The sequence below is a fragment of the Tigriopus californicus genome, chromosome 2, assembly GCF_007210705.1.
Source record: "Tigriopus californicus strain San Diego chromosome 2, Tcal_SD_v2.1, whole genome shotgun sequence".
NCBI classification, from domain to species: Eukaryota; Metazoa; Arthropoda; class Copepoda; order Harpacticoida; family Harpacticidae; genus Tigriopus; species Tigriopus californicus.
In genome coordinates this window covers 12,619,409-12,638,989 of record NC_081441.1, presented here as the reverse complement: position 1 = coordinate 12,638,989, position 19,581 = coordinate 12,619,409, and the positions used below count along the sequence as shown (strand labels likewise).

At 42.2% G+C, this 19,581-nt stretch overlaps 3 protein-coding genes across 3 annotated transcripts in view; all 3 read left to right on the top strand.

Annotated features, from left to right (window-relative positions):
* Nucleotides 1-12,326, top strand: part of LOC131893336 (uncharacterized) — a 54,998-nt gene extending 42,672 nt beyond the window's left edge. Inside the window, exons 3-18 of the mRNA XM_059243336.1 lie at nt 2,590-2,814; nt 3,318-3,544; nt 3,608-4,054; nt 4,376-4,720; nt 5,561-5,814; nt 6,700-7,094; nt 7,506-7,823; nt 8,044-8,258; nt 8,964-9,127; nt 9,187-9,395; nt 9,470-9,552; nt 9,638-9,776; nt 9,856-10,068; nt 10,139-10,276; nt 10,338-10,484; nt 10,545-12,326. Of these exons, the coding sequence (XP_059099319.1) occupies nt 2,590-2,814; nt 3,318-3,544; nt 3,608-4,054; nt 4,376-4,720; nt 5,561-5,814; nt 6,700-7,094; nt 7,506-7,823; nt 8,044-8,258; nt 8,964-9,127; nt 9,187-9,395; nt 9,470-9,552; nt 9,638-9,776; nt 9,856-10,068; nt 10,139-10,276; nt 10,338-10,484; nt 10,545-11,920 (4,895 nt within the window). The 3' untranslated portion in view covers nt 11,921-12,326. The remainder of the gene's footprint in view (nt 1-2,589; nt 2,815-3,317; nt 3,545-3,607; nt 4,055-4,375; nt 4,721-5,560; nt 5,815-6,699; nt 7,095-7,505; nt 7,824-8,043; nt 8,259-8,963; nt 9,128-9,186; nt 9,396-9,469; nt 9,553-9,637; nt 9,777-9,855; nt 10,069-10,138; nt 10,277-10,337; nt 10,485-10,544) is intronic.
* LOC131893305 (cytochrome P450 2J4-like) lies at nt 769-2,414 on the top strand. The gene has a single exon (XM_059243298.1). The coding sequence runs from the start codon at nt 827-829 to the stop codon at nt 2,357-2,359; it is 1,533 nt and encodes a 510-aa protein (XP_059099281.1). The 5' UTR covers nt 769-826; the 3' UTR covers nt 2,360-2,414.
* Nucleotides 12,327-17,814: 5,488 nt separating the features above from the next.
* The window catches only part of LOC131893302 (double-stranded RNA-binding protein Staufen homolog), a 29,511-nt gene continuing 27,744 nt past the window's right edge, over nt 17,815-19,581 (top strand). Inside the window, exon 1 of the mRNA XM_059243294.1 lies at nt 17,815-17,971. The gene's annotated coding sequence lies outside the window, so the exon portion shown is untranslated. The remainder of the gene's footprint in view (nt 17,972-19,581) is intronic.

The window sequence follows — 19,581 nt, the reverse complement described above, 5'->3', positions numbered from 1 at the left end:
AGGCTCAACAATCGAAGCTCTAGCATTTCATCTTGAGCGCATCCTTCTCTTGAATCAGCAACGTACAAACAACAAAGGATTACTTACCTCTCATCATACCTGGGGGGTTGTTCTGGGCTATTGCCAATGGTGACAAATGTCATTGGGGATCTCGATGGTATGAGGAAATTAACCCAGTTGATCATCCCAATAGCTTAAAAGGAAGAGGAGGTCGTAAAATCGGGACGGAGACAAACCCCCAAAGGGAATCAAATTTGTCGCCCCCTGTTGTGTGTTTCAACTAATCATGAAAGGGCGCCAAAACGAAAAAGGGAATATCATCAGGGGTTGAAAAGTATTGTTGTTCTTGGAAGGAGTCCAGCTTGAGACAATATTTGATTTTGGATGACAATAACAGTTTGTCTAAGCCAGGAGAAAGAAACTCGTGCTCGCCACAAATTTTCGCGGCAGTTCTTTTTGGGAGCCAGATCCACTTACCTAGATTAGAGTAGAGCTCGCTTTCTGTGTTTGAACACAGGGTGGCCTTGTATTTTTCTTAGATAGCATGAATGGCTAGGTTTTACCCACCTTGAAACTCTTGGCAACTGGTATTGGTTGAAAAGGCGTTGTTTTCAATTTCAATAATCAATTCCTTGCATGTGTGTTGGAAATCCGAATGCACAAGGTGAAACATTGTCGCATTTCCTGATCATGAACTTGGTAGAGCGATTTGTCAGAACAGTGTATGAGACTCACCCTGTAGTTCATTTCAACAGAAAATGAATTGTTATCTTGTCTCTGAAGAATCTCACTTCGGGATTTTATCAGTCGTGATTTGGGTTCAACCATGTTCATCGCTCTATTTATCGCGGCAATTGTCACTCTTATCATATTTCTGATATGTGGAATAGAAGAGAGGGATGCTCCCCCGGGTCCCAATAGTATTCCCATACTTGGTAGCATTCCGTTTGTGCCCAAGCGATTCCGGGCGCAGGGTCGGCTTCACATTCCAAAATTGTTCAATCATCTCACCCAAGAGTATGGCCCTATCTTCCGGATTTATCTCGGACCCATTCCCACGGTGGTGATCACGGATCTTAATTTGGCTAAAGAAGCATTTAAAAAAGACGAAGTGACTGCCAGACCTCCGATGAAACCGTTTCACGAATTTCGTTACGGATCTGCGGATGGAAATCAAAGGGGAGTTATTTTGAGCAGCGGTCTGGAGTGGCAAGATCAGAGGAGATTCTCCCTGAGACAATTGCGAGACTTTGGATTCGGTCGTTCAAGCATGGAGTCAATGATCTTGGAGGAGGTCCAAAAGCTATGCAAATCTCTACAAGAGGAAGCAGGGAAACCCCTAGACCTGAGTTTCAAGATGAACATCTCTATCATTAACGCACTTTGGTTGATTTTGGTTGGGGAACGCTTGGAATTAGACGACGAGAGGCTTTTGAAGATTGTTCGCACCATGGACAAGTTACTCCGTGAGACTCAAGTATCCGGATTATTCTCTGTTCTATTTCCCACCTTGTATAAGATGGTCCATCCTCGATTCAAGTTTGCCCGGGACACTTTTGAGTCCATGAGAATCTTGATGAAACAAGCCATTGTGGAACACAAGGAATCATTTCAGCCTGATGAGGACCCCAAAGACTTCATTGACAGTTACCTCCAAGAGATCGAGAGCACCAAGAATCCAAGATCAAGCTTTTTTAAAGAACAAGGCCTTAAGTCACTGGACTGCGTCCTCATTGACCTCTTCATGGGTGGCAGTGAGACCACTTCAATCACACTAATTTGGACCTTCTTGTTCCTCCTCCACCATCCAGAATGGCAAGAAAAGATTCACGAAGAATTGGATTCCGCAATTGGAGACCCTCTTCCCACTCTCCAAGATCTGCCTGCTCTGCCACACCTCAGGGCAGTGATGTCCGAAACCCTTAGACTCTCAAGTGTGGTGCCAAATGGGGTTCCGCACTATGTCACTCAAGACACCAAAGTCGGCGATTACATCCTGAAAAAAGGCACTTCCGTTATGGCCAATCTTGCTGGGGTCCATTTGAATCCTGCTTTTTGGGAGACCGCGGAGGAATTTCAACCTGAGAGGTTTCTCGATAAAAGCGGGAAATTTGAAAGCCCCGACTCGTCACATTTCGCTCCTTTCTCCGTGGGTAAACGATTTTGTCTCGGTCAATCGTTGGCCGAACAAGAGTACTTTCTTTTCCTGAGCGGAATAATGCAAAAGTTTAAGTTGGTTCATCCACCGGGACAAGCCCTTCCAGATTACCGGTTCAGTAATGATGACAACAATCGAGGTTTCATTCGGTACGCGCCAAAATATGAGGTCATCCTGCAATCCCGACAGTCGAATATCTAACTAAATCTGATCTGTATTGACGTATCATGAAAATAAAATACCAACTTGCACTTGATCCATGACATTTCGATTGCTTCCATTGAATTCACAACTTGTCTAGAGGAGACTCAAGACCAAAATTTGACTATGGCTCGAAAGTTAAGACACGAAATAAATAAATCAGGTCATATTTTGGCGCACAAGCCCTTACTGTTTGCAGCGTATGCATTTTGGTTTAATCCCATTTTCAGGCGATATACCATCAGAAGAAGAGGGCACTGTGGAAGCAACTGGTTGTATTAATCGTGATCGCGAATGTTGCATCAATGAGTTGCCAATGCAGGTGCGAAATTGCTCCAAGTTCATTGTTTATCATTTGGAGCCCACGCCCACGTGCAGCATGGGCTATTGCATCGGAGAGGGCGTGCCATGTCCGGAAGGATTAACTTCGGAAAACGGCTACACACCCTGTAATTGTGAGTATGAGTATTACTCGATACTATTGAACTCGCCAGAGATATCGTGATTAATGTTGGTTGATGACAGGGTTAAAGGAGTGGGATTGAAACATTTTTCTAACTTGATGCCTTCATCCACCCACGCCACACCTTGACATTCAAAAGCCAAGAGTACCTCCTTATGTAATTGTATTGGAGGTCTATGCAAATGTTGACTTGCTCACAGGGTGTGGGCAATCTGTGGGCAATATAAAAGTCCCATTAGATCTTTGCAAATCAAATAGCATAATAATTGAAGAAAAAAACACTTTTCATATATTTGCGTGCATTCATGTTTTCCTTTGAGAGAATTACCGTTCTCTCCCTCGCCCTGTCATTTCAAATCCACTCTGGCCTTTTTTCTCTTAATCCTTTATCATTCTCCTTGAACCACCCTGTTGCAGCTTCAACAGCTTCAATTCTGAACGCCCATTCCATGTTGGTTGTCGGAATTGGTATTTAGAGTTGATTATCTCTTTTAGTCACTGCCAAATTAGATACCGTAGTTTTGAGCCCTCAAGTCAATGACAACCACACGGAGGTGACATTCTCGTGTCAACCTGTCATCCAAGATGCTATTGATCGGGCTACAATATCTGTGGAGATCGAATGGTGGGTTGGCAACATGCTCGTTTCAGACGAGACTTTTGAGCTGAAGGACAGACCCTCGGGCGTCCTAAGTCAAGATCTGTGGAAAGTTGGCCATGAGGTAACGTATGGCATCTTCTTTAAATGATCCACGCCAGTCGCAACCTTCGATATTATGTCTAAGGTTCGTTGCACTGCTTTGGTCATGCACACCGTAACTGGTTCCGGGACAGAAAAGAAGTCCAGCAAGACATTTTTCATTGGATTGGTAGTGGACTCCGAGACAAGTTTGATTCTACACGAAGGAGGAGTGGCCCAGGATTTAAAGATATCCTCGACGATTCCAATCACATGTCCCGATGGTCGACGAGGTCGTCATTGTTGTTTGGACCTCGAATTGAGTGAGAAGATCCAGTCCAGTGGTCAACGTTGTCCCAATAGGGAGACCCTGGATCGCTTGGCATTTCCGTTGTGCAAACCGCAGATCTGTGAAGACGATTTCAACTCATCTGTGTCCATTTCACTTCGAGTGAAGAATGACCATCTCATCAATGGAAACGAAACTATCCACCTTGAAATTGGTGTGAGTGGAGTGGCTAAATGGAAGGACTACAAACTACCAGACCAACAGGTAGAGTTTATTTACTCGATAATCATAGGAGGACACATATGGCTAGATGAGTAACTTTGTTAATATTTGCAGAGGAACATAAAACTTGCACACCCGGTATTTCCAATAACACAAAAGCAGGATAACAATCATAATTATAGTTCGACAGATGCACATATCCCTGAATTCATATCTAAAGACAAGGTTTAGCAAATCTTTTAAGAAGAACTGACGCACAAATGGAATGGAAAAAATAGGCTGCTTTGTCCAATAGTAATTTGGGGTTGATAACTTCTGAGCCCATGTATCATTTTGACTTGATTGCCCTCTTGTTTTATTTAGTTACAAGTGGTCTCCAGCGATGTCCAAGAGTTCTGTCAGATCAGCTCGTTCCTTACGACCTTCGATGGGAGTCAAGTTCAATTGGATCAGCCAGGGATCTACACTATCTATCGTCATCAGTCCAAGCCCATCGAGATCCAAGCTCATTTCTTCCCCTGTTCCTTGAGTAAATTGTGCACTTGTGCCGTGAGTGTTCGGGTTGGAGACATCTTTATGGTTCTGGACGTGTGCACCAAAGGACATCTCCAAGTCTGGGCTTCAACAGAATCTGGAACTGTTCCGGATGTAGGCGAGATTCCGCGTGGATTGGAGCTTCTCAGTGTGGATGAAGGCAGAGAATACAGGGTATGATTCAAAACAGATATTTTAGCATACATTAGATCTCGGCCTTGAGTCGAATTTGTTTTTTTTCGCATGTAGCAATGTTCGACATTAGAAAACCGCCTGAATTTCTGGAAAAAAACCATTAAAGTGTAAGTGTTCTCAAGCTCGTTTGCCAAAAAAGAGAGATTGAAACAGAATGTAATTGTCTGCCAATAACTTTCGACAGTTATGCACATCCGTTCGGGAAAATCGAATTCGTTTTTCTTGGCAAGCTGAAAACATGGCGTTGAAGGACTTCTTCGCGCATCATTTGCATTTCATAGAGCGTAGTTTCTAGTAGTAATGTGTTGGTTGGTCAGCGGTCTCTGATTGTTTGTCCAACGAAACCATTGGAGGAGGTATCAGATTCATTGAAGTGAAACCTGGGTTGACCCTGAGACAATTGAAGAACTAAGTGTCAGTTCTTTCGGAACAATTGTTTCTCATGGGCTAGATATGCATGATACTTCAAAGAACTGTAATTACCAAAACAAGGCAAATTTGTGGTAATAATTCAATCTCTCGAGCGTGGTAAATGCAAATTCTTCTCCAATTCCTAGTGATCAATTGATCAGCCTTGCCCTTGCAGGTGAAGTGCAAAGCAAAATTGCTCGTGCCACACTTACTATTGCAAACAAAACATCGTCTGACTTGGTCGAGATTTCACATGTCATAATTCAGTTTGAGGGCCACACTATAAGATTTCCACAAGCACACCAAACCAGGGCTGCTATAAAAAATTTAATTTTAGGTCAAACCGCAATGTATTCTTTTACAATTAAAAGCAATATTTTTTCTTATGATTATTATCTATTTCCATAGATATTGTTACCCACTGGAGGGTATGTGTCTCTGGGGTCCCTTTTAACAAGCCTGAGGATCTATGCTTCCCAAGAGGACCTGAATCAAACTAGTGGATTATGTGGCCCTTTTAATCGGAACATAATGGATGATTTTATGAAGCCCAACGGAGAGGTTGCTTGTACTGAAAAGTCGAAGTTACAAACAGGCGGAAGATTCAAACAACCCACCCCTAAGAAAGCTCTCAAATGTGTACCATTCACCAAATCATGGAGGTAAATGTTTGTAACTATGACTATCCCTGTGAAACCATACCGTCAGTTGGTGAATTCTATTATCATTTCGGGCTGTTTTATTGATGGGTAGGTCGCCCATGACGTGTCATTTGGAATCGTTTTCAACATTGGTAGCCTGACGCTAAGAACAAAGATGAGATACTTATAATAGTTTCAATTCATTATACGTTGTCTTGGGAAAGAGGTGCTCTATTCTCTTTCATCTGACAAAGAACAATAGCTCATAATTCAACGCTAGAGGCAATGTTTTTTTTTTGCATTTACCTTGGCTGAACTGCCATATCTTCATTGTTATTGTGACACACTTAAGAAGCCCAATCTTGGAGTTCCATTTTTTTACTTCGACTTCTTAAACTGACACGTTCGCCTAACATTTGGACTACCTGACCACATATTTTAAGAAACTTCTTTTTGTCAGTGGTTGATGCTCGTTGATGCAAATAACGTTATTAGTGGTTAGGAGCACGTGGACGGGACTGTGTGTTGCACTTGGACGTACACATCACATCCATCGAATGCTAAGGTCGAGATGTCATTGTGAATTTGCCAAAGGGAAGCAATTCATAATTTGCTTTTAATTGTGCGTGAAATTAAATACCTGCATTTCCCGATGCGAGTCCTATCTGAACAATCATGAAAATCAGAATGGAGTGCAAGCAACAGTACTACAATGGAGATTCTGAAAATTATTCTTTGAAATGTTGTCTTGTTGTCATTTCTACGCTCTTTTCACGTCAAATATTGGCACCGTTTTGCTGTTGCTGACATTCATTTACTCTGTTCCTTTGAAGTCAAAGGTTCCTTAAGAATCAAATATGAAGATTTTTAAACCCAAACGAAATTCGTTCATACTTGAAATTTTAGCTTGGAACGAAAGGAGACCCTTTTTGCCGGATATTTTGACAAGACACTAAATGGAACTCTGCCTACCAAAGCTGGAACTTGCTCCTGTAATAAGCAACATGACAAGCGATCTTCCTTGGTTCACGAGAACATTGAAGACATAGGCGAAAACTTTGAAGTAATGGATTGCTACGCCGAAGATCTGGTTTGTTTCCAACAACAAAACTCGCAACCATTCCTCACGAAAGCGTTTGCTTTGGGGAAAAGTCCGGATTTTAGACACTTCACGGATTTGATTGTCGAACCTACCAAGGTCAACGTCGAATCGGATGAATCGGTCATTGAGCAAAAAGAGGTGGCTCAAATCATCTTGTCAACTTCAGTCCAGTCCTCTCATACAGGAACACCCCCAGAAGGTAAGTTGAACCGGATCAAGCATCCATCCATCCAGGCAGCTTTGTAAATTTTGACTTGGCCATTCGCTCATCTGGTTCATTCTTGGCACGGAAATGCACTCTGAATCCTACACGTCAAATCTTCATCATGGTTGGACACTTTATATTGTTCATCTAGTTGTTTTCCGTCAACTATCCAAAAGGCCAATACAGGACCGACCATGATTGCGTTTTAAAATTGCAAAAAGTTTTTTTGGGCCTGATCGTTCGACTAAATCGAGATTAGTCTTCGTCAAGCAACGAGATAATTGTCTCTGATAAGATGTTACACGGCATGAATTTCGGAACTCGTGATAGATGGGCTTTTCCGAGGATGATTAATACCTTCCTTCCTACCTTCCTCTCAAGCCAGGCTTAAACTTCTAATTCTAGGATGGACACTGAGTACAGCAGACAAACATTGCGCCAATTTCATCCAAGAATCTGATGCCGCTGACCGATGTCGCTTCGTTCCTGAAATGGATCTCTCAGAGGCCATTCAAACTTGCCGTACCGATCTTCTATTTACGGGGAACTTCAGGGTAGCAACCTTGCACCTGGAGCGCTTGAAGGAGGAATGCCGGGAATCTCTTTTTCGTAATACCTCCTTGTGGACTCTGGAGAGTGGCTCAAGCTTCCTGACACCTCCAAGGAGGATTGCAGATGCTTTGTGTTTGAATGATTGCTCCGGCAATGGCATTTGTGACAGAGGTAATTGCTTCTCCTTTATAGAGGACGTTGATGCCCAAATGTAATTACTATCTACAACAATATCAAATTAATCAACCGCTAATAATGAGTCATGATACCCCGGGTGAAAAAGTCCCCAGAAGATGCACACCTGATTCCCGACGTCGGAAGGAAACAAATAATCATTCCATCCATTACTTTGGTATCTAATTCTAGAGTATTATTACTTTTTCTTTTTGAGGAACCTGCAAATGTGATTCAGATTACATCGGAGGGGATTGCTCTCAGACGCTGTCAACCGGGATTCATACTTCCGAACCACCTCCACCTCAAGTCTCAGCCTTGACAAACTTTGGATTGTGCGACACAAGAACCAAACCATGCCGTGAACTCACTGTTTTGGGGGATGGTCTAGTCAACCATGAGGCGTTGAAGTGCAATCTCGAGATTTACAAGGTAAGTAATGCTCAATGTCAATTAATAGTTCTCTAGACAAGGATAGGAAACCACAGGGGTCAGGCTGTCTAGAGACACTGGCAAGTAGTTGTATGGAGTGTCAAACCAAAATTGCAATTTTGCTAACGCATGGTTCGATATTTGATGGCGATTGGTTTTAGCAGATTGTACGCGTGAGTCGAAGGCAAGCCGCAGTTAGTTTTGGCACACCTTTTATTTCCTCATGAACATGAGATTCCCTTCAAGTCGATTAGTCAACGGCTATTTGCATGGCACCAAGATCATGTGCAAATATGGCTTCCTTGTCAGGTCATTTTTTGACTCGTCATATTGGCTACAACGAAAAGTCTCTTATTCTTCCGAAGCTCATTGAGTTAGTTAAAAAATCAAAATGGTTTCCACTTGTTATTGTTTTCGCCTGTAGAACGAATAAAGTGAATACGCACAATGTGACTTTTTATGATGAGCCTGGGAATTGGCCTTGATGCATAAAAAGAAAAGAATTATTCACGTGACAATTGTCAAGACCTGGGAAAAATTGTAGTAACCTACGAACCAAGGGTGCAATTACAATTCCAAGACAATTGGAGCATGAAAAAGAGCCCCTCGGATTTGTGCCATTTATCATAATTAACCATCTTAATCTCTCAATTGCCAAGCCAAGCAAGGACACGGCCACCAAGATTTCTCCTCACTTTCTTGCAGATCCGAGGAGTCGCTTCCAAGCAATTGGTAACAGATCTGGTCATGACAATGCCGGCTAAATTCATATCATACCAGCAAGTACTGTGCCCATTGCCCGAACTCGATATTCATCATCCAGACGATCTGGCCAAGTTGGACTTCAAAGACAACACCGACCATACTAGGTATGATCTGCTTTTGGTTACATCCCTTTCCTCCGCTAACAATGGATTTTTCATCCCAGGATATTCGCCAAAGTTAGCTTGTCTTACGGTCAAGGACCTCGAAGTGCACCATTGGATCTTTTGCTCTACGACTCGTTATGCTGGGATTGCGATTCTGCCGGAGAATGTACGGCCAAAACCAAAGAAACTCGGTGCTTTTTTGCAGCGGGTACTTCGTCCATTCAAGTGTTCAGAATTGGTCGGACCATCTCCACACGCGTTTCACCAGGTATAAAAAGGGCTTCATTCAGAGCCACTCCTAACTGACCCATCGTTTACGATCTTCATCTTTGTGCATTGCAGACGATTTCCGAACCTGTACCTTACCCAAAGACAGCGGGGGTTGCGATAATAAAATCTTTAGATACTACTACAACGCTATTGAAGTAAGTTGGACTTTGACATGGCTCGAAATGGGTAATTTGTGTTACACCGACATAACATAAAATTTTGAATTGAATCAAATTTCAGCGACGTTGTAAACTTTTCGTGTACGGAGGTTGCAAAGGTAATGGCAACAATTTCTTGAGCGAGATTCAATGCCTTCAGCAATGCGGCGATGAATCAGCCTTGGCGCTTCTACCTGAACCCGAAGTCACCACGGAAATTGGTAATTGATTAAGTATTTTTAATATCGTAATAAAGCAATCAGATCGTAATTACCGTGAACCCCATTTTCCCGGGCGCAGATACCTGCTCTCAAATCAAGGACGAGGGCATTTGCACTGGTTATGTGCCTAGGTTCTATTTCAATAAAAAATTGGGCCGATGCGAACTCTTCTCGTATGGAGGGTGTGGCGGGAACAACAACAACTTTGAGTCCGAAGATAATTGCGTGGCTCATTGTGGTGGCCCTTCTGGAGGCGGAATCTTCTCACACTCGACAGACGTCTCCCTTGATGGTAAGCTCAATTTGCTTCGTCTCAATCTCAAAATGACCGTTTTAGCACAAGCCCATTTTCCGAATTTCAGGACCTAGTCCGGTGACCATTCGGAAATCCAAGTGCAACTTACCCCTTCACAAAGGCGCTTGCCATGCAACGTTGAGACGGTTCTTCTTTGATAGTGATGAAGGCAGATGCAAACTCTTCATTTTTGGAGGCTGTCAAGGTAAAGAGTTCATCGAGGATTGGTATCATCAATGCAAGATGTAACGACCTTTTTTCAACAGGCAATGCCAATAACTTCGAGACAATGGAAGAGTGCATTGAGGATTGCTCGGGCCCCAATTTCATGAATGGAGAGAAAACATCTGGCAGTAATATCATTATCTCAACCACGACACTCGAGCCAACCTCAAAACCCACGTCACTTTCAGGTACTGCACATTAAAGCATTTGTTTAAGCTGATTACAATCAAAATAACATCTATTTCCAGGCTCTAATTTCCAAACTACCAACGTTTGTGAGCTCACCAAAAGCTTTGGCACTTGTCTCACTGTGAGTTTCAGGTACTTTTATGATTTCGCAACAAACACTTGCAAACGGTTCAGATACTCTGGATGCGGGGGGAACGGCAATAATTTCCTCTCTGCCGCTGATTGTGTTCGAACCTGCGGCGGAGTCTTGGCGGGCGATAAACGAGCCCCGGAATTAAAGGTATCTCCCAGATTTTACGAGACCATCAAGCACCGGGCAGAGGGTGAGATTGGAGGTTACATCCGGAGCACCTCTACCACCACCACGTCTAGCACGATTAAACCAACAACTATGCCCACAACCACCACTGTATTTGTGGAATCGACAACCACAAACCCACCCGCCTCAACAGCGGAGAGAAGCACCAGACTCAGGGTGAAGCAAAGGAAGAGGTTCTTTCCTGCCGCCATCACGGCTGCCACAACAACCAGTATTAAATCAACAACGGAACCTTCTACAATCATTCACAAAACCACAACGGCTAGGCACCATATCGTACGAGCTACACCGATCCCCCGAGGCCGTTCCAGATTCGGAACCGGGGTACGCGCTCGATTCGTAGCGTTATCCGCCACCACTTCAACACCCAAACCAGATACCGAAACAAAAGATGAAGGTATGATGGTCAGCACTCAAACCAGCCGGTCCACAATCGTTCGGGCCAAACCAAAGCGACCGATATCGAATGACATTCATGGGCTGAAAGAGGGCCATGATTCGGACGAAAGTCCCACACCAAGCGAATTGATGGCGTCCACAGGGCATGCTCACCACAGGTTCAAGCTATCTAGCTCCCTTCAAAGGCTGCTAAGGAGCAAGGCTTCAGATCGGAGCAATAAGCTCAGGGTGTCAACACCATCCAAATCTTCCTCAACCTCTGAGGAGGGTGAAGACCGGGAGACCCCTTTCTCCCCCTCCCATGACGAAGAGGAGGATCCCAATCAAACAGATCTTTCAAGTACAAGCCTCGAGGCGAGTGCATCAGAGTTAAGGCCCACAACCGTATTCCGTGGGACCAACAGCCTTTTCTCCAGGCGCATCTCGAAATTGTCCCATGTGCCAGTTATTGACCAAGTGGTCAAGGCCCCTCTCACTATGAAAGGAAGTGAGCTGGTGGTTATCCATACCTTCTGTCGCCATTCACCTCCGCGCGGATCTCAACCGCGATGCAACAGGGAGAAGCCTCTCTATTTTTACAACGTGACGTCCGCCACTTGCGAGCCTTTCTATGACGGCTACTGCGGTCGAAGTCGAAACCGCTTTCCCTCCAAGGCCGCTTGTCTTTCCTCCTGTATTGTGGCGTCCGAAAACGTCGATTCGGCCGAAGCTGATTAATAAATTTTCAACCGTTGGTACTGTGAAATTTTCCTTGTTTTGAAAATTCTCTAAACCTGTCTTGAGTTATGCTCACAAAAATACTTGGCGGGAAGAAAGGAATTTTGAAAATTCCCCGGGAACAGCTTTTCCCTTGAAGCCAAGATCCTAGTCAAGACGAGCAAACCCCATAGAAGATTGTGAACACGTTTACCTTTGCATTCTTTGTGATCCAGATTTCAGTGATTCAAGTGTTTGGCTCTCCTGAATTTTTGTCCAAGATTATCGTTATTTTTTGTCAAGACTGAAACGATGTGCAAGGAGCTGCAGATTTCCCAGTGTTGTTCCCAACCCCTTTTTGATATCCATGCGTTACATAAAATGTGAATCTTTTTAGTCGGAATAATAAATTTGGGAAGTATTTTAACCTTGACTATCTTCTACCATCGATGCCCCTCAGGAGCATTTTTTTCGTAGCCGGCTCTTTACATGTAGGGCTTAGTAGCATGACCCTTGGCTTAATGTGATCCATAATATAAGTCATGTACATATTTCAGACCTTGCTTTGTCACGCTTCAATATATCGAAGTTTGGAAAGCTCAAACAAACAAAATTTAAAAAAAAGTTGAAGGGGTTAGTTGGGGGTGAACTCCACCTTGAGTTCTTGATTGGCTTTCTGGGCCATTGCTCGTTGTGTGTGTGTGTAAATAACAAATAAATAAATGCAAATGCATCTGTGGAGAGCGACGTTACTATAGACAGAAATTCTTTTGATTCAAATTTAATGGTTCCATGGAGTTTTAAGCGTCCCTCGTTTGATGCCTTCACCGCTAGGTCTTGCTTCAAGTCTTCCCAAGTTGATCCAAAGTTCTAAGGACACGAAATCGAGATTAAGGAATAAGTTTACGACATTTTATCCAATATTGACTTGAACCATCGAGTGACTTTCAGTCTGCCTTTAGCAATCATGAGGTAAGTACTCTCAAAACACAGGGTCTTTCATAATTGAGGCTTGATGAATAGCAAGAGCAGGATCTTGAATGCTTGACACATTATTCCGATTTGTAACAAGAAGAAACAATATTTGTTTTTTTTGAAGTTGAGGGTGAATGTTAATGTAAAAAGGCTTCATTGGGCTACTTGAGATTTTTCACCCATTGCCGGAACTAAAAGACTGCGAAATGATTCTTAAAAAAATGGAAATGAAAATTGACAAAGAACTTGTCATAGATGTGATAATTACAGAAAAGGTTTTTGGTTTTTTTTTTTTTGGCTTGGTTGTTCACGGGCTTTTTTAACCGCTGCAAGGCATGAAATCCCCAGTAATATTCAGATGAAAGGTCATGTATTTCATTCGTGGAATTGCATTTTTTAAAGAAGAAAGAACACTTTCACAACAAAATATGTGCCCTGTTAGAAAACTGAAGCTTATTATACTTTGATTTTAAGAATAAGTTGATTGAATGATATGCAATTGCAAATTATTCCTTGGTTGTCAAAAGGCCGAGAATTATTTGCCGCTTACATTTTTCAATCCAATTTTAACCCTCATCCTCGACAAAGTTATCAATCTGGTTTTAGAACACGCGGACTCAACACGTCGTACCTGAGTGAAATGAAAACTAATTAATCATTATCAGCCCTAACAGAAATCAAATGTAGCAAAAACTAGTGAAACTGGCTCCACAATATTGATATCTAAGCAACTTGCATGTCATACGAATCATAAAATATCATCAAATGATTCTATTCTGATCTTTAAAACAACTATGTTAATGCAAAAATGAAAACTATTCATGCACTATTTTTGCCAATTCTTTGGATGGATTGGGGGGCTCAAAAGTGTAAACCTTGACATTCACTACAATTGATTCTGAATTCTGAATAAGGAAAAAGCTCATGGATACTTTTGGAGACGTATTGTAACAGATACCTTTTGCACCTCCTTTAATACTGGATACTCCATTGTCCCAATCTTCTTGGTTTGTTGCAATATAGTTGTTGTTTTCTAATTCTCAAATTATTCCTGCTTTTATTTTTGGCAAAAGATTTTTTTCCTGAAAATGCAAATAGAACCTTCTATTGCACGCAAAAGAGTAAATGTAGAAACATTTTCAATTTTTTAGCCCACGTCTCTTCACGTTGAAAGATAGCTAAAATGAAGCACCAAGAGGAACCGAATTTGATCTAGACACCTTCATGGTTTAGGGTATCAATTTTGGGACCCAGTTAGGAGACAACATCAAGGTCTTTTGATTTCAAAGATTTTGAAATAATGAAAAATATGCAAGCCTTTGGTAATTGATTCAATTTTTAGCAAAATTAGTGTAATGTTGTCTTTTTGTGTGGCTTTTTTTGCTTTTAAACAGGCTAATATCTTTGCGTTTGAAAATTATTTTCCTGTAAAAATAAATATTTGGTGGCTCAAAAAAATTCTTTTTGTTATTAGTTGGCCCACAACAACAATTTTTTTTCGAGCCCTAAGCATCACACTCAATACGATTTACTTGTTTCATTTCCCCTATTACTTGTGGCTTAACTTATTTTCAGTCTAAAGGCTGGACAATCCCGTCAAAGGTCAGCCTCAACCGCAATACCCAGTGAGGCTTTCAGATCTTCTGTAGGTGGAAACGAGGGAGGAGAGCGAAAAGATGACTTTGGTGGACACTTCTTCAAGGATTTCTATTTCTCCCAAGGAGATTATAGAAATGCTCAGAAAGAAGAAAAGGAAGAACAAGTCAAGAAATTTGAGCTTGACGTAGAAGAAGCAAAGGTCAAGCAAGAGAATGAGGATGCCTCAAGCGATCAAGGCACCAAACCAAGAAAGAGTTTCATTTGACTACTTTGACATATGAAAGAACCAATTTTGCAGCCTGGGGAAAACATGTTCCAACCAAGGAACTAGATGTTATTATTTATGAAAATATCAATGCGTATGAAGAAGTAACCCTCTCAAGCTTAAGATATCAAGGTTTATAATATGCTAAATAAATAGATGAGGCTGGTTAAACATTGGATGTGCGACTTTTACTTTTTTAACCGTTTTTTCCGAGACCTTCCAGCGAATTTCATGTTTGATATGCAACAATTTTACTTTCCGGGCGCAGAGGTTCTGCGGCGGACACATTCCATTCATCCAGGGTCCCTAGGTCAATTTAGCCAGGTCAACAGAGCCATCCATCCCATCATCCATACACTTTTTCAATATGTAGTTTTGAGTCTGGTATCAGATTAGTGCTTCATCTATGGGCGTGGTATTTGCGTTTATGGACTTCGAGAATCGAAGTCACCTTTATCTGGGTTCTTTCAGGTCTAATTTGGATTTGGGAGCTTTTTCAGTCACACTGAAGGGTCATCATTGTGTCTCATCCATCTTGTTTTGAGTGTCCGCCTTTTAAGACAATTGTTTTAGACATGATTTACGTTCTATCGGAGACTGTGCTGCATTTCCCTACTAGCTCATTCTCAAGTGGCTCGTATTGCCGGTTATAATCATTGCAATGTCAGATCTGGTGAGCACGAGAAGTAGAACGGGAGACTTCGCACCCATTACTCACAATTGTTTACTTTAATTCCTTCCATAATAGACATTTCAAGATTTTTTTTTTTGGTTTGGTTTTTCACGGGCTTTTCTAACCGCTACAGGGAATGTAATCCCCAGTACTATTAAAATGAAAGGTTATAATTCGTCTATTTATCACCTTTCAATCAATTAAAGCTGGGGTGACCGAATTCGTGGTGAATTCGTGCGTCTGCCTTTTCCAGGCTGTTCTGATGATTGCCAAACTGATGCTCAAAACAAGCAATTTTGAGCGGGCTCCATTAGACAACAACTAAAAAAATGAAAAAATAAAAAATAGGTGCAAAATACCCTGAAATGCCAATTCAAACACACGGATGGCTATTTAAATCTGCCGCCACTTTGAAGCTTCATAAGTGATAATTGGTTCATTAATGGTGATAATAGTAATTTTAGGGATGTAAGCCATACTCCTTATGAGTTTGGATACAAAAATTGACACCTCCAGCTCAATTGTCCTTCGCAGAATCATGAGAAGAACAAACTGTTTAAATTTGAAGCCACATTGAAAACGGAGTTCGTCTCCCTCCAAACTAGAGAGAGAAGCGACACTCACGAGATTTCTGGGATTTTTTTGGCTCCCTCGCGGCTGCCTGGTGTGTGCGATGGGGATCGGCTTTGAACACATTTAGATACGTGATTCTCAAAATCAAGCTCCGAATTCAAGGAGCCAGTGAGTTGATGGCTCGTTTGTCTGCTTTGGTTGAAATTGAGTAACGCAAGAGAAGTCGATCAGCCCAACACCTTGCTGCCCAACTACCAAAATGTGTTCAAAGCAAAGCCTCAAGTGGCTTGGTTGGAGTGACTTTTCTCTGACAAGCCCTCTACTCCAAACTGATCACAGCAAACATCATAGCATGTGCTGGAAACTTGATCGTCGTCACTCTTGCGACCCCATGAGTGTTTTTGGCCAACCACTTGTGATATTGATTATTTAAGGCTTGATCTTGGCAGCACTTTTTCTGGTAGGAAATGAACCAAATCATACTTGTTTGAACTGGGTTCTTGAGATTGTTGAACAATCTCGTGCAGTTCTTCAGAAGGGTTCTTGTCCTTCGTTTTTTTGGCATCAACAATTGTCCTTTCCCCATCATGTCGGAATGATACCGTCCCAGATACTCTTGGATCGTTAGCAACCAGATTGGCAAAGCCATCGCCTTTTTGGGACCTTTCAAAGACTTTTCGGTTGCCCACTTCCCTTAGTCGTAATCAACATCAACCAAAGCTTTTCTAAAGCCCGTGATTACCTTGGGGGAGGGGCATATTTAAGTGGTTAGAAATCTCAAAATTTTCCTCGTCTGCGAGACGTCAATTTAAGACTGGATGTTCTTCATCTGATTATATCAAGGAGAATTGAGCTGGAGCCGCCATTTTTGATATCTAGACTCACAAGGAGTTTGGCTTATTTCTCTAAATATATCATTTTCAGCTTTCATTATCAATCACCACTTATGACCCAAGTGAAGAAGTTGTTGTCCAGCTATAGATTAACCTAATCGTATGAACTCTCCGTGCAGGAATTGCCGTGTCTGTGGCGAGCCCATTGAATAAATACAAGAGTTTCAATGTTAGTTTGCGTCAAAAACAATGGGAATTAAGTGTTTTTCAACAAAGAGTTCAAATCTAAGGAGTACATCAATGGAAAATGGAATTATCATCGTTTATGGAGAAAGAAAAATTGGTTGAAAAATAGGTTGCGTGAGTAATATCAAATCTACCGTTCATTAAGCCTTACCATGTGAACTATGTTAACCAAATTTTAACCCAAGACCACAGTTCTTGACATGCGTGTTGATTTTGCCAATTCCTTCGACGTTTCAGTTTTACTGAATCTGGTTCGCAGGATACGAAGAAATACCTAGATTGACTAAACAAGATTAGCCAAAGATTTGTAAGAATGTATTGTTTCCATTAGAAATGGCATTTCTGACACCTCTGTAAGCGTTGAGATGATTTAATGACCGTCCACCCGGCAGGGTTAGATCTTCCTTGGAGTAATAATTTAAATGTGGTTCCACCGATTTTGAAAGTGGTAGATTGTTCATTTGCATATGGCGCTGGAGTCGTGCACCTGACGGTCATTGGCTCCTTTCCCACCAATCGCTATGAAACATGGAGATCTGTCCAAGGATCATGGTGCTCAGGGCAGGCCGTCTGTTACTTCAAAGCCAAACCGATATTTACGGCAAGACGTAATTTCAAAACAATCGTAAATGTTTTGAATTGATCGGATTTATCAATAACGAATGCACAAATAATGTATTCAAATTTGTTTCTTTTCGGTCTTTATGGCATCGATCTAGACACATTGTGGAATTTGAAAATGAGAGCGTGCCCTGTCTAAGGGAGAAATGAGCAACCCTGATCATAGAACAGTGCCTCTCGCAGCGATTCAATTCAGTCACAGTGGAAAACCCTGTTCAGGGAGTGAAAATCCCATTCCTGTATAAGATTGAGTTGAAACGATTGCGACGGACAACACGGAGACCAAGGTAAGACCCATGTCACCGGATTCTCATAAGAATAGCACACTCTCCAATGCCTCTTGGGTGGTTGAAATTTAACAATTTCTCCACCACCAGCTGCTAGATTTCTGACATTTTCAGGGCTCGTCTGCTGAGCAGGTGTGACAGCATTCGGCAGATCTGTGGCAGTACTTCATAATATTGAGCCTCAAGGAAGTCTGTAGGAGCCTCAAGAGATGAAAAATATACTCGCAGTGGTGTGTTGTAAGTGGACATGAGGTGTACATGTCCTTTCTTGGGCGCCCAGACCTCATATTGCTTTCAACATCATCATCTATGCAGAGAGTTACACACACATATGCCTATGGGCAAAAGGGCAGCAGCAGTACTCTGTGCACTCCTCCATAGATATGTGTGTGTGAGAGAGAGAGAGAAAGAGAGGGAGGGGGGAAGAGAGAGAGAGAGAGAGAGAAAAGCAACAGTGATGTAGCACAGCAGGGGCCTGTGGAGTGGGCACGGAAATAACTGTACATTTCTTGACATCAACCGCAGTGATTTCTTGTTCCTACTCCTCCTCATGCCTTGGGAAGGTGTGAGTCAAGTTCGTGAATGAAACATGCACCAAAATATGGCTATCGTCCTTTGCTTCAAGAGTACCTGCATCTAGGCCTCTTTTCCGTGGTGGAATTGCCGAATCGTACTTGATGAAATTGGGAGGATGAGTTGCAGGAATCATCTACAAAAAGTTGCAGTCCACATTTCATTAGCTCGCACCCCCATTCACTCAGATACAGAATGTAGATTCTGTGAGTGTGAGTGAGTGTGTTCAGTGGTAATTGGGTTAAATTTGTCGGAATAAATGTCTGGCATTGCGATGGAAAATCCCGAAATGGATTTGTACATGCACCATATGTCTGCGTTTGTGGCCCAGTTTCCATTCAGCAAAGACAGGCAAATGTGCAGTAAGTTCTCCTCCTCCTCCTCCGCTCACTCTTACCAACTTCAACATCAGTGAGCAAAAGAGGATTCATCACCATTCTATTCACAGCCTTTTATGATTGGTTACTTCATTTTCTTGAGCCTCACTGAAGATCATATGTCGTTGGTTCTTTGACGTTGAATTCAAAGGATGGACTTGAATCGGCATTGTTGAACGAGAGGATTCAGATTTAGGTTTTCCAAACTTCTTGGCATCGTCGGTTCGTCGAGCCACTCCGGCCTCGGGGAGCAATTTCAAATTTGATTCAAATTCTTCCAAAAAAAGACATTGCCAGAGTAGCTAATCTTTTTTTCTGGTGGAAGATAAAGCCACGCTGCCTTATACCAAGACAAGTCATTGGCTGCTACAATTGGTGTTATTTTTGGGTCTGCCCGAACCCAAGGCCCACATTTTGCGTCAAAACCTAATCTGAGTATCTAAAAGGCGAATCAAACCCGTCTAAATTGGAGCCCTTCTCATATCCAGGATGCTATAATTGTGATGAATGGTCCCGGTATCCAGTTCATGGGCATAGCTTAAGACAGTGAGCTAATTTTCGAATTCAAGGCAGCAAACTTGGCAAAAGGGTCTGCACGTAGATTTAAACTGTCCGTGTTTCCACAGACACCGAACTCTTTTGCACGCCTAACCAATTTGC

What these genes read in the sequence shown, in the direction of transcription:
- LOC131893305 (XM_059243298.1), top strand. Translation starts at nt 827, where the DNA reads ATGTTCATCGCTCTATTTATCGCGGCAATTGTCACTCTTATCATATTT.